General features: G+C 45.5%; 1 protein-coding gene across 1 annotated transcript; it reads right to left on the bottom strand.

The window, feature by feature from the left end:
• Positions 1 to 477: 477 nt before the first annotated feature.
• On the bottom strand, positions 478 to 13,640 carry ftr83 (finTRIM family, member 83). The gene is made up of 7 exons (XM_084177599.1): positions 12,939 to 13,640; positions 12,252 to 12,347; positions 11,726 to 11,959; positions 10,616 to 10,775; positions 10,377 to 10,433; positions 9,708 to 9,776; positions 478 to 2,225 (listed from the first exon to the last, which is right to left on the bottom strand). Exons 1-7 carry the CDS (start codon positions 13,527 to 13,529, stop codon positions 1,696 to 1,698), a joined length of 1,737 nt encoding a protein of 578 aa, XP_084033725.1. The 5' UTR covers positions 13,530 to 13,640; the 3' UTR covers positions 478 to 1,695.
• Positions 13,641 to 13,863: the final 223 nt, after the last annotated feature.

Here is a 13,863-nt window from a genome sequence, read left to right as displayed (position 1 = left end):
TTTTTCAAAATGTTTACTATTTAATACAAATTGAAAAGCTGAAATGTCTCAAGTCAATAAGTATTCAACCTCTTTGTTATGGCAAGCCGAAATAAGTTCAGGAGTAGACATTTGCTTAACAAGTCACATAATAAATCGCATGGACTCCCTCTGTGTGCAATAATTGTGTTTAACATGACTTTGAATGACTACCTCATCTCTGTAGGTCCCTCAGTCGAGCAGTGAATTTCAAACACAGGTTCAACCACAAAGACTAGGGAGGTTTTTCAATGTCTTGCAAAGAAGGGCACCTATTGGTAGATGGGTAAACATTTAATAAACAGACATTGAATATCCCTTTGAGCATGGTGAAGTTTTTAATTTCACTTTGGATGTTGAATCAATACACCCAGTCACTACAAAGATACAGGCGTCCTTCCTGACTCAGTTGCTGGAGAGGAAGGAAACTGCTCAGGGATTTAACCATGAGGCCATTGGTGACTTTAAAACAGGTAGAGTTTAATGGCTGAGAGGAGAAAACTGAAGATGGATGAACAACATTGTAGTTACTCCACAATACTAACCTAATTGACAGAGTGAACAAAAGGAAGCATGTACAGAAGAAAAATATTCCAAAACATGCATCCTGTTGGCAACAAGGCACTAAAGTAATACATAAAAAATATGGCAAAACAATTAACTTTTTGTCCTGAATACAAAGTGTTTTGTTTGGGGCAAATCCAATACAACACATTACTGAGTACCAGTCCATATTTGCAAGCATATTGGTGGCTGCATCATGTTATGGTTATGCTTGTAATCGTTAAGGACTGTGGAGTTTTTTTGGATAAAAAAAGCAGCGGAATGGAGCTAAGCACAGGCAAATTCCTAGAGGAAAACCTGGTTCTGTCTGCTTTCCACCAGACTCTGGGAGATGATTTCACCTTTCAGCAGAACAACAACCTAAAACACAAGGCCAAATCTTCACTGGAGTTACTTACCAAGAAGACAGTGATTGTTCCTGAGTGGCCGAGTTACAGTTTTGACTTAAATCTACTTGAAAATCTATGACAAGACCTGAAAATGGTTATCTAGCAATGATCAACAATCAATTTGACAGAGCTTGAAGAATTTTGAAAAGAATAATGGGCAAATGTTGCACAATCCAAGTGTGGAAAGCTTTTAGAGACTTATTAAGAAAGGCAAAGCTGTAATCGCTGCCAAAGGCATGCCCCCCCCCCCCCTCCCCCCTCCTAATGTACATTCTAATGCCTTGATTCCATCCAAAATACACAGCTAAATTATTGAATACTTTAACGACTTTACCTCCCAGATTGGTAAAATGAGTTGTGGTACTGAGTAGAAAGATGTAACTTTACATTTAAAATTACTGAAAATTCAGTGTTGTTTTGGATATCATCTAGGACTATTTTCTAAGTAAGAAAACCTTTAACATTAAACCGGTCTTGTCTTCAGATTAGTTATGAATTGGCACAATGACGTTTGTTCTTCAAATTGTGTATTTTATTGGCTCTGCTGCTGTGGAGTCTTAAGGTAAGGAAACCAATGTGTCATTTTGTGATTTGGCTGAACTACCCCTTTAAGTTTGGTCTGTCAATCAGTGTGTGGTTTCAGTCAAATTACAAATGCAGTTATATTATTTGAATCACAATACATATGATGATTGATACATAGACAATCATAGGTAATATAATATTATGACAGCTGACGGATGGTGACCGCTGACTCATACCAGACCCAAAAGCCTGGGTAGACAGGCTCAGCGAAGGAGGCCTTGAAGCGGTGTATAAGAGACATGGTGTCCCCCACAGTGTAGAACGAGAGGGTGCCTGCTGAGTGGTCCAGGAAGACCCCTATCCTGGAGGAGTAGGGTGCGTTGATTTCCACCTGGTCTTTACTATACCGGGCGGAATAGCTGGAATCAGAGCAGAAGAGGCTCCAGGACTTGCGGTTGTAGCCGATGCGGCAGCTGTCCCCGTAGCCTACCCTCTTGATGCCCTTGTAGGTGACGCCCACGGAGGCCCCCTCTCCACTCCACTCCACCTCCCAGTAATAGGCACCTCCAGACAGGGGCTCTTTGCAGAGGACCTGGGGCAGGCAGTCAAACCTGGAGGCACTGTCAGCATAATCCTGGGGTTCTCTCTTCAGGGCTGCCTTCTTGTTGCCTCTAGATAGGTACAGCTGGCGGTAGGCTGTGTTGGGGTCCAGGGTGAGAACGCAGGCATCTGAGAGAGGAGAGAGAGCAGGCATGTTATGAGTGAGTGCCACTGTGTGAACTGTGAATGCTCTTCTTTCCTATGGGCTTGACCATTTAACCCTTATACAATCCTAGAAATTACAAGGATAGTTATGGATGGTAAAGCTTTTGTTAAAACCAATATTATACAAAACCATGGCTGCATTTAGTCAGGCAGCCCAATTTTGATATCTTATTCACTAAATTGGTCTTTTGACCAATCAGATCAGCTCTGAAAAAGATCTGATGTGATTAGTCAAAAAGACCAATTAGTGGGAGGGGGGAAAAAAATATTAGAATTGTCCCAGATTTAAGTACCCTATCACATCCCAATATGAAATGTCAAAAAGGTCAGACGTCGTTACAACATAATTTTTCAAATACTATCAGTCATTCAAGTCAGCAAAGTGACCTTGAGTTTCACCAGGCAAACTTAGGGCGAGTAACGTAGCCTGGTCACAGATCGGTTTGTACTGTTTGCCAACTCCTCTGGTAAAAAAAATAATGTAATTCTCATGCATTGGCAAGGCAGGACAAACAGATCTGGGACCAGGACACCAGGCTATGATTAATGTGACCCTGCAGGATTGTAGTCGGTCTTATTAGATTTGTCCCGCATGTCCAGAACGGGGTTCATGACTTTCTCAATAACCATTTGGAATTCAGACAATATGCTGTTCAGAGAATAAAAAAAAAAACATAGGCTCCAATTAATTTGGAGCATACACATTAATAAAAGTACATCTTTCAATTATGGATACATTTAAGGAAAGTGATTCTGCCTTCTTGGTCTTCACCTTAACCTGCTTAGGCCTTCTTGGTATTCATCAAGGATTTCTCTGTACTTTGCGCCGTTAACTAACTCACCTCCTGGACTAGCTGGCGAGTAGCTATTAGCAACGGTATAGTTGTTTCACGCCTGAGAGTGCCTGTAATTACGCCAGCTGGCTGCCTACAATAATTACATACAATAACTGCCTACCATTCAGCTGTTTTCTAACCTCATTGTCTGAACCGTTAACGTTAGGTAGCAAGTGGCTACTGTGCTTGAAATTTAGCTAGCTTGTTGCTACCTGGATAGCTACTAGTAAACAATAGCTGGAACGACCGAGCGAACAGACGCGAACTGGCTGAGTCAATTTAGTGGCTTGCTTTGCACTTGGCTAGCTAACAGTAGCTGCTAGGGGTAAGTCATAACCTACACTTGTGTTTTGTTTTTTATATATTGATAGCCCGAGTCGCTCAAGGAATTCGGGACATGGGTGACTAGTTAACGTTAGTTTGGCTCTCTCTGTGTGTTCGTGCATGAAAGGAGGGGTTCTTCTTTGTCTGAAAGCAATGGCTAGCTAGTTTGCTAACTATTCTAGCTAACTAACTGGCTGAATAAGTTGACGACGGACTCGCTCAAGCTGTCGGGACTAACCCACAACGTTAGACACGGACACGAACGATCTGCTTGCATGTTGATACACTGGTGGTTGTTGTGGCTGAGTATTGGCGCTAAACCCTGCTGTTGGAGACCGGCATGCTAGCTGGCTGTGGCGTCTCATGACGAGGTGCCCGGACGTTTTTTTTTTTTTCTCCACGGAATAATACTGCACCTAGTTAGCTAGCTGAATAAACTAGGTTAGTCTATTCCTAGAAAACATTGAACCGCTGTAGTTTACAACAATTATAGTTTCTGAGGTGGAAGTTGGGAGAGTTATATTTGGGAGTTGTGGTGAGGGAGGCCCCGCTCTCTCCTTTCCCAGATGTTTAGGTCATTTTATTCCGATCTCCTCTGCATTATTGTAGCCATCTGCTGCAGCCTGTCAACTATGCCTCTGCCTATCCCTGTTCTCTCCTCTCCGCACAGGCTACACAAACGCCTCACACCGCGTGGCTGCTGCCTCTCTAACCTGGTGGTCCCTGCACGCACGACCCACGTGGAGTTCCAGGTCTCAGGCAGCCTCTGGAACTGCCGTTTTGCTGCCAACAAGGCAGACTTCATCCCAGCCTATGCTACCCTCCAGTCCCTCGACTTCTTGGCGCTGACGGAAACATGGATTACCACAGAAAACACTGCTACTCCTGCTGCTCTCTCCTCGTCTGACCATGTGTTCTCGCATACCCCGAGAGCATCTGGTCAGCGGGGTGGTGGCACAGGAATCCTCATCTCTCCCAAGTGGACATTCTCAAATTTTTCCCCTGACCCATCTGTCTATCTCCTCATTTGAATTCCATGCTGTCACAGTCACTAGCCCATTTAAGCTTAATATCCTTGTCATCTATCGCCCTCCAGGTTCCCTTGGAGAGTTCATCAATGAGCTTGACGCCTTGATAAGTTCCTTTCCTGAGGATGGCTCACCCCTCACAGTTCTGGGGGATTTCAACCTCCCTACGTCTACATTTGACTCATTTCTCTCTGCCTCCTTCTTTCCACTCCTCTCCTCTTTTGACCTCACCCTCTCACCGTCCCCCCCTACTCACAAGGCAGGCAATACGCTTGACCTAATCTTTACTAGATGCTGTTCTTCTACTAATCTCACTGCAACTCCCCTCCAAGTCTCCGACCACTACTTTGTATCCTTTTCTCTCTCCCTCTCCTCCAACACTACTCACTCTGCCCCTACACAGATGGTAATGCGCCGTCGCAACCGTCGCTCTCTCCCGCTACTCTCTCCTCTTCCATCCTATCATCTCTTCCCTCTGCTCAATCCTTCTCCCTCCAATCTCCTGATTCTGCCTCCTCAACCCTCCTCTCCTCCCTTTCTGCATCCTTTGACTCTATGTCCCCTATCCTCCCGGCCGGCTCGGTCCTCCCCTCCAGCTCCGTGGCTTGATGACTCATTGCGAGCTCACAGAACAGAGCTCCAGGCATCTGAGCGGAAATGGAAGAAAACTAGACTCCCTGCAGACCTGGCATCTTTTCACTCCCTCCTCTCTACATTTTCTTCATCTGTTTCTGCTGCTAAGGCCACTTTCTACCACTCTAAATTCCAAGCATCCGCCTCTAACCCTAGGAAGCTCTTTGCCACATTCTCCTCCCTGCTGAATCCCCCCCTCCCCCCCCTCTCTGTGGATGACTTCGTCAACCATTTTGAAAAGAAGGTTGATGACATCCGATCCTCGTTTGTTAAGTCAAATGACACTGCTGGTCCTGCTCACACTGCCCTACCCTATGCTTTGACTTCTTTCTCCCCTCTCTCTCCAGATAAAATCTTGCGACTTGTGACGGCAGGCCGCCCAACAACCTGCCCGCTTGACCCTATCCCCTCCACTCTTCTCCAGACCATCTCCGGTGACCTTCTCCCTTGCCTCACCTCGCTGATCAACTCATCCTTGACCGCTGGCTATGTCCCTTCCGTCTTCAAGAGAGCGAGAGTTGCACCCCTTCTCAAAAAACCAACACTCGATCCCTCTGATGTCAACAACTACAGACCAGTATCCCTTCTTTCTTTTCTCTCCAAAACTATTGAGCGTGCCGTCTTTAGCCAACTCTCTTGCTATCGCTCTCAGAATGACCTTCTTGATCCAAACCAGTCAGGTTTCAAGACTGGTCATTCAACGGAGACTGCTCTTCTCTGTGTCACAGAGGCTCTCCGCACTGCTAAAGCTAACTCTCTCTCCTCTGCTCTTGTCCTTCTAGACCTGTCGGCTGCCTTTGATTCTGTGAACCATCAGATCCTCCTCTCCACCCTCTCCGAGCTGGGCATCTCCGGCGCGGCTCACTCTTGGATTGCGTCCTACCTGACCGGTCGCTCCTACCAAGTGGCGTGGCGAGAAGCTGTCTCCGCACCGCGTGCTCTCACCACTGGTGTCCCCCAGGGCTCAGTTCTAGGCCCTCTCCTATTCTCGCTATACACCAAGTCACTTGGCTCTGTCATATCCTCACATGGCCTCTCCTATCATTGCTACGCTGACGACACACAACTAATCTTCTCCTTTTCCCCTTCTGATAACCAGGTGGCTAATCGCATCTCTGCATGTCTGGCAGACATCAGTATGGATGACGGATAACCACCTCAAGCTGAACCTCGGCAAGACGGAGCTGCTCTTCCTCCCGGGGAAGGACTGCCCGTTCCATGATCTCGCCATCACGGTTGACAACTCCGTTGTGTCCTCCTCCCAGAGTGCGAAGAGCCTTGGCGTGACCCTGGACAACACCCTGTCGTTCTCCGCTAACATCAAGGCGGTGACCCAATCCTGTAGGTTCATGCTCTACAACATTCGGAGAGTACGACCCTGCCTTACACAGGAAGCGGCACAGGTCCTAATCCAGGCACTTGTCATCTCCCGTCTGGATTACTGCAACTCGCTGTTGGCTGGGCTCCCTGCCTGTGCCATTAAACCCCTACAACTAATCCAGAATGCCGCAGCCTGTCTGGTGTTCAACCTTCCCAAGTTCTCTCACGTCACCCGCTCCTCCGCACACTCCACTGGCTTCCAGTTGAAGCTCGCATCTGCTACAAGACCATGGTGCTTGCCTACGGAGCTGTGAGGGGAACGTCACCTCCGTACCTTCAGGCTCTGATCAGTCCCTACACCCAAACGAGGGCACTGCGTTCATCCACCTCTGGCCTGCTGGCTTCCCTACCTCTGCGGAAGCATAGCTCCCGCTCAGCCCAGTCAAAACTGTTCGCTGCTCTGGCACCCCAATGGTGGAACAAGCTCCCTCACGACGCCAGGAAAGCGGAGTCACTCACCACCTTCCAGAGACATTTGAAACCCCACCTCTTTAAGGAATACCTGGGATAGGATAAAGTAATCCTTTACTCCAACCCCCCCCCCCCCCCAAAAATAAAATAAATATTTGTAAAGTGGTTATCCCACTGGCTATAAGGTGAATGCACCTATTTGTAAGTCGCTCTGGATAAGAGCATCTGCTAAATGACATAAATGTAAATGTAAATAAATGTTAATCTTTCCCCTCGATCCTGACTAGTCTCCTAGTCCCTGCCTCTGAAAAACATCCCCACAGCATGATGCTGCCACCACCATGCTTCACAGTAGGGATGGTATTGGTTTCCTCCAGACGTGACGTTTGGCATTCAGGCCAAAGACTTCAATCTTGGTTTCATCAGACCAGAGAATCTTATTTCTCATGGTCTGAAAGTCCTTTAGGTGCCTTCTGGCAAACTCCAAGCGGGCTGTCATGTGCCTTTTACTGAGGAGTGGCTTCCGTCTGGCCACACTACCATAAAGGCCTGATTGATGGAGTGCTGCAGAGATGGTTGCCCTTCTGGAAGGTTCTGCCATCACCACAGAGGAACTCTGGAGCTCTGTCAGAGTGACCATTGGGTTCTTGGTCACCTCACTGTCCCTTCTCCCCCGATTGCACAGTTTGGCCGGGCGTCCACCTCTATGAAGAGTCTTGGTGGTTTCAAACTTCTTCCATTTAAGAATAATGGATGCCACTGTGTTCTTGGGGACCTTCAATGCTGCAGACATTTTTTGGTACCCTTTCCCAGATCTGTGCGTTGACAAAATCCTGTCTCGGAGCTCTACGGACAATTCCTTCGACTTCATGCCTTGGTTTTTGCTCTGACATGCACTGTCAAGTGTGGGACCTTATATAGACCGGTGTGTGCCTTTCCAAATCATGTCCAATCAATTGAATTTACCACAGGTGGACTCTAATCAAGTTGTTTTAACATCTCAAGGATGATCAATGGAAACAGGATGCACCCAAGCTCAATTGAGTCTCATAGCATAGGTTCTGAATACTTATGTAAATAAGGTTTGTTATTTGTGTGTAATACATTTGCAAACATAAAAAAAACACCTGTTTTCGCTTTGTCATTATGGGGTATTGTGTGTAGCTTGATGAGGAAACATTTTCATTTAATCCATTTTAGAATAAGGCTGTAACGTAACAAAATGTGGAAAAAGGGAAGGGGTCTGAATACTTTCTGAAGCAACTTTTAGAAAGCTCATATTCTGCGCTAGCCATTAAAAGTATCGTCCACAGATCTAAGTGAATCTGAACAACCCTTTAACTGGAACAGAGTATGGAAAAATATGACCTTGGCATCCCATAATCCATCAATTTATACATTAAGTTTGTTCAGACTGTATTTAACACCAAGGAAAACTTTTATGATGAAATTGGCCCCACTCCCAAACTGTTCACCGTGTCCCCTAAATCAGGTAGGCACATTCCTTCACATGATGTGGGAGTGCCCTGCAGTTAATTGCTTCTGGGACAAAGTTACACAATTCATTTCAAAGTGCATGAATGTAAATATTCAATCTGCTATGTTACTTAACGACGATAGCTCCTTGAATCTCTCAGACGATTACTGCTGGCAGTAAAAGCATCCTCAGTTAACAAGTAACCTTGGATGTTTAGGGGGGTGGGCACTGACAACTAACCTGTGTTGCAAGACGGGGTGGAAAACATGGTTACATACCAATTTTACTTTTACAAAATCCTTTTTGATCAATATAATAATTTCTGTATGTATTTCCTTTTTTTGTGGCAGCCCATGGGTACATGTTATATAAACTGAATATATGAATTAATATTGTACCTGTAAACCCCCCAACAAAGAAAATGACAAAAACAATTCAAACTTGGTCCAAAAATAAATGTGACCCTGCAGGACAGGTGTGCACCAGCATGCAGGTAGAGTAGGACAGCTAGCTCATGTACTATACACTTAGTTCACCTGGCTGTGCTGCTGTGTGCATCTGCAGCCCCTCAGCCAGGTCAGAACTGGTGGTACTCTCTGTGGCCACGGCGAGGCGACCGACCACTTGGCCCATCTGGTCCGGGAGATCGACCACTTGGCCTATCATCTGGAATACCACCGGAGGCAGAGCCATTTATTTACATGTACGGCTTGGACCAAAGTTATTCAAATCTGCTTGTGACTGATTTAGAGGTTAATCTGATGCTCCGAGTACGTTTCCCTTTCTGCCCAGTACGCACTTCTATTCTATACCTTGAGCAGGTTTTAAACTTGCTGAAGCTGTAGTTTCCAATAGTTGTAGTAGTCAAATGGAATACAAATCTAATACAAGTCTTACACATGGATTATTTCCCCATAATTTGCACCACAGAGAGGGATTTTAATAGACATGTCAAGTAATATAGCTTAGAAAGATTTGCCAACAAAAAGCTGTGCTGATTAGAATTTCAAAAGCGATGTCATTCTATATAACTCACACCCCTTTCATAAACCTATACTCCCACTCACCACAGTAAACCGGTATAAAGTTCATTCAGCATGCCCACTTACAAACCTAGTATCTAAGGAATGTGGTAAGACTACTCCCATTGCAGCACTAGCCGGTTTCCATGTGGGCTGGGCACCAGGTAGTATTTTAGACTAACTCCTGTCTTTATAGTGGTTTTAATGCAATTTATGTACAGTAGCTCACACTTAAATAGTACGAGTAATGATATGGCCCTAGAATGAACCCTCAGTCCTATAGTATTTGATTTGGTAAGTATAGTCTCAGAAGGAGAATCATTAAGTAGACATACATTTCAGGAAGTCCTCTCTGTACTGCGGCTCCTGGCTTGGAGTCTTGTACACGGCAGCAACACCATCAACTACAAAGAAAAGGAAATGCAAAAAATTAAAATAAAAAAAATATCATATTTGGATTGTACAATATTGCATGCATGGAAATTTACTTTACAATCTTGAGATTTGTGTTTCGGATACCCCAAAAAAACCTACGTTAATGACTAGGTGTGTGTTTGTGTAGAACTGCTTTATGTGTGTGGCGTTCTAAGAGAGTTAACTTATCAGCCAATGTAAATATTCAAGGTCACTTGCACCACCACCGGACCTTTGAGTGCCCTCTAATAAAGATCAAGGTGCTCAGACCACTTTACTATTATAACAATACTAGAGGAACCATTTTGTTTTCTTAGGCACTGCAGAGCAAGAAGGAAATTATAAATCACTCAAGGAGCCATTTGAAATTCAGATTATGCTGTGACTGCCCTGTGAAAATGTAATTACTGAAATTTAGCTACAACACAAGGCAAGCCCATATTTCCTCAGCAACCACCTAACTATGTTGTTTGGGCGTTTGGTGGGGGTCTGGGGGAGTGGTGGGGTCGATATTCTTGTTTTTGAACTAATACCATTCCAAGTATTTTCCCAAATGAGATCAGTGGGGAGTTTCATGTTGATTGACTCACCTTTCACACTCGTTCTCCTTTTAGCTTCATCCAGTTGGCAGAAAGGCATTTTGTTCACTGAAAGAGGAACAATTCTGGTTGAGTAAATATGCTCTTTAAGAATTTACTGAAACATTTCCAAGTTCATGGTTTTAAAAAGATCAAAAGCCTGGGGTTTAATCTAGCTCTAGGATCTACATAATTCATTCAGCATTGGCAGTAACTGACTGAAGTTACAGTGCATTATCTCACTGCCTCACCAGCCTTGGCCACTTTGACCAGCTCCTCATTGCTGATGTCATGGAGATGGATCTTCATCTCAGAGACAGCCTTGGTGACGGGGCCAAAGGAGAAGTAGGGGTTCACTGAGACTGTGGGCAGCTCCTCAGCCTCCGTCTGGGCGATCAGCATGTGGTAGCTCTACAGAAGACAGGAGACAGTTAGATGTGGGAATGGATGAGGACAGACACACCCTCTTTTCAATGACACATTCCTCATTTGAATTGGCTCGGGTCATTTCCTTGCTTCATAGCCCAATTATAGACAGGTTGGTTGTTTAGCAACAAAACAGACTTGTGCACAACAATGGGTCAAAACAGACTGGGTTGGCTTAGATTGTTGACATGTACATTATTTAGTCTCCACAATTGTCTCAAATGCATCATTACATTGTTGGTTAGCTAGCGAATCTTTGCCATATTAGCATAGACGTGACATCAAAGCAAGACATGGTATCCAGAATAAAGATAAAACTAGCCAGCTACGAGTCCCCACATTGCAGCTTCTTGTCATTGTTGCTTGCCATCTGGCCATCCAGAATCACAATAACACACGGCCTTCTGCTCCATTGTAGCCTAGCGGTTAAGAGCATTAGGCCAGTAACCGAAATGTTGCCAGTTCAAATCCTGAGCCAACTAGGTGACAAATCGGTCAATGTGCCCTTGAACAAGGCACTTAACCCAAATTGTGCCTGTAAGTCGCTCTGATGAGAGCATCTGCTAAATTACTAAAATGTAAATGTTTTTGTGACGTTGTCTAACCTATCTATGAATTCTGGTTATGTCGGGGTGATGAGCTGGGCGGGCCACTCAAAAATGATGTATAGTTTTAAAATAGCTTGTGTCATGCCTTGGCTTGAGCCCAAATATTATCGTAGTTGTTTTAGGGTGAGGGGTGTTAGACTTTTTAAAGGCCGAGGGTACTTAGCACCTCTGAACGTCATTTACAAACCGAGCGCTCACAGATTTGACATGCGTGTCAAATTGTCAGTCAGACGTCTACAGACGGTGGTCCCTAAAACAAAGTGCACTGAACAATCGGAAGACAAATGCTAGATCCACAGTCGGTGCGATGTGCGAGCCTTTAGTCACCTGGATGAAGTGGATGTGGTCCTCCGTGCGTGACAGCTGTGTGATCTCGTTGTCTCGCTTCTTGAGGTCAGCGATCTCGTGGGTCAGACGCTCTAGGTGACCCTCAGCGTTGTTCAGCGCTGCCCTCTTATTGGAGGAGATTAGCTTGGTCATTTCCTGTTGCATCCTCTCGATGGAACGCATCATGTCACCAAACAACTTCTCACACTCCTGCATAGCCCTCTGGGCTGAGCTCTGGAGAGGAAAGGGGCACACTTAAATGGGCATGCTGTTAAAATCTCTGTTAAGCATTTTGGGTTGTGCCAATACACCCAGGTGGTCAGTCATAATGGAATGATATTGGTGATGTATTGATATTTGGGATTAGGGAATCTCTTGGTGGGAAAATAGAATTTGTCTATCCAGGACACACATTAGAAATATGCACTGTGAGTACATCTACAGTATGTTTAGTATGACTTAACAGTACATTGTAATTGTGTGATTTCACAACCTACTGTATTTTCGGTGTTCTAGAGACATGTACCTTGAGTGAATCCACAGCTTGTTTCAGCTCCTCCATCTGCTTAAGCCTCTCATGGATCCTCTCCTGGATCTCTGCCTGGGTGGCACCCAGACGTTGCTGTGGATGGAGGACACAGGACGTCAGTGACATAGCCCCACAAGTCAGACAGTTGTTTCCAAAATATTCCATATACTGAGCAACCCAAATGCTACAGACAGAAATCAAGGCTGAGTGAAGTGGCGTCTTTTTCCTCCCCATTCACGTAATTTTAAAATGGCCTTCAATATGCATTATTATAATGTGCATTAGGTTCAGACAATACAGTAATATAATCTAGCCAGCATGAGTAGTAGTTCTTGGAAGAGAGGTTTGGTTGCAACGCCCCACCCCACACACATTTACAGCAACTACTTTCACTCATGTGTGTGGGTCTAACTGATCGCCTGAAGTATTTGTTTTAGGGGCTTGGCTGATACTAGCTACTCTATTCCAACAATCAACCTGTCGCTCTCAGTCACACAACTGCAGTCAATGGGCTACAGAAACCTTATGGTTTTGAAGAGGCAAATTATTGAAAAGCCTAGAAAAAACATCCCCGGCCCCCACCCCCACCCAGTTACACGAATTGCTTTGTCATTTAACAATACAGAATGTAAACTACTTCAAAGCGACATAACGTTTTTTATTTATCATGCAAAGCAGTTTTACCTGTTCTTCTGACCTCTCCTGTTCAGCAGATACCATGTCGTGACCTTTGTGCTCCTTCACGGTGCACAGAACACAGATACACATCTGGTCAGTCTTGCAGAAGAGCTCCAGACCCTTCTGATGCTGGGGGCAAATCTGCCTGTCCAGGTGGCCGATCTCATCCACCAGCTTGTGCCTCTTGAAGGCAGGGTTCTCATAGTGGGGCTTTAGATGCCTCTCACAGTAGGATGCCAGGCACATCAAGCATGTCTTGATGGCTTTGTGCTTCTTCCCAATACAGATATCACATCCCACATCTTGCGGTCCGGCGTAGTTGTAGTCTGGGTCTGGAGGTGGAGGAGGGTAGGCCTCGGACATCCTGGGATGGGAGTGGGTCGAGTGTGAGGAGGAGCGGGAGGTCTGGTGGCGGCGCGGGGTGGGTCTCTTGTTGTAGGTGACCCGACACTGTGGACAGTTGTAGGAACCGGTGTGGTCAGCGTGGTCCCAGTAGGTCTTCAGGCAGATGGAGCAGAAGATGTGGCCGCACGGGATGGAGACTGGGTCCCTCAGGTCTTCCTTACACAGATGGCAGATCTCCTGGTCAGTAGACATGGGGCTGGACAGACGCAGCCTGGTTCTGTTAGGCTCTTGGTAGAAGTAGGCTAAAGACAAAGTGAGACTTAAATATTCGGTCTGTCCTGTCCGTCAGGTCTGAGGCAAAGTGAGTCACAGGTGCTTCCGCAGCATGTTATATAGAGTAATCAGTCAGGGAGGGAAGGAAACTAAACTGGTTAAGCAGAAACTAGTAAAAAGTGGGTGGGGCCAGGTGAGGACAGAATGTAAATGGCACCACCCATCAATCAGGAAGAGGAGCGTGAATACTAAAAGTGAGAGGAATGATTGAAACTTGTGACCTCAGGATGCAACTTTGTTTTGACAGTACTGC

The sequence above is a fragment of the Coregonus lavaretus genome (genome assembly GCF_964263955.1).
Source record: "Coregonus lavaretus genome assembly, chromosome: 15".
NCBI lineage: Eukaryota > Metazoa > Chordata > Actinopteri > Salmoniformes > Salmonidae > Coregonus > Coregonus lavaretus.
Note: the sequence above shows the minus strand (reverse complement) of the source record. Positions and strands in the feature narration are given on the sequence as shown.

What these genes read in the sequence shown, in the direction of transcription:
- ftr83 (XM_084177599.1), bottom strand. Translation starts at nt 13,529, where the DNA reads ATGTCTACTGACCAGGAGATCTGCCATCTGTGTAAGGAAGACCTGAGG. An exon ending in GGTCAAAGTGGCCAAGGCTG is followed by an intron (nt 10,434 to 10,615) that starts GTGAGGCAGTGA and finishes TTCCTCTTTCAG; the next exon opens with TGAACAAAATGCCTTTCTGC. An exon ending in CAGAGAGGACTTCCTGAAAT is followed by an intron (nt 2,226 to 9,707) that starts GTATGTCTACTT and finishes CTCCTCTCTCAG; the next exon opens with ATGCCTGCGTTCTCACCCTG.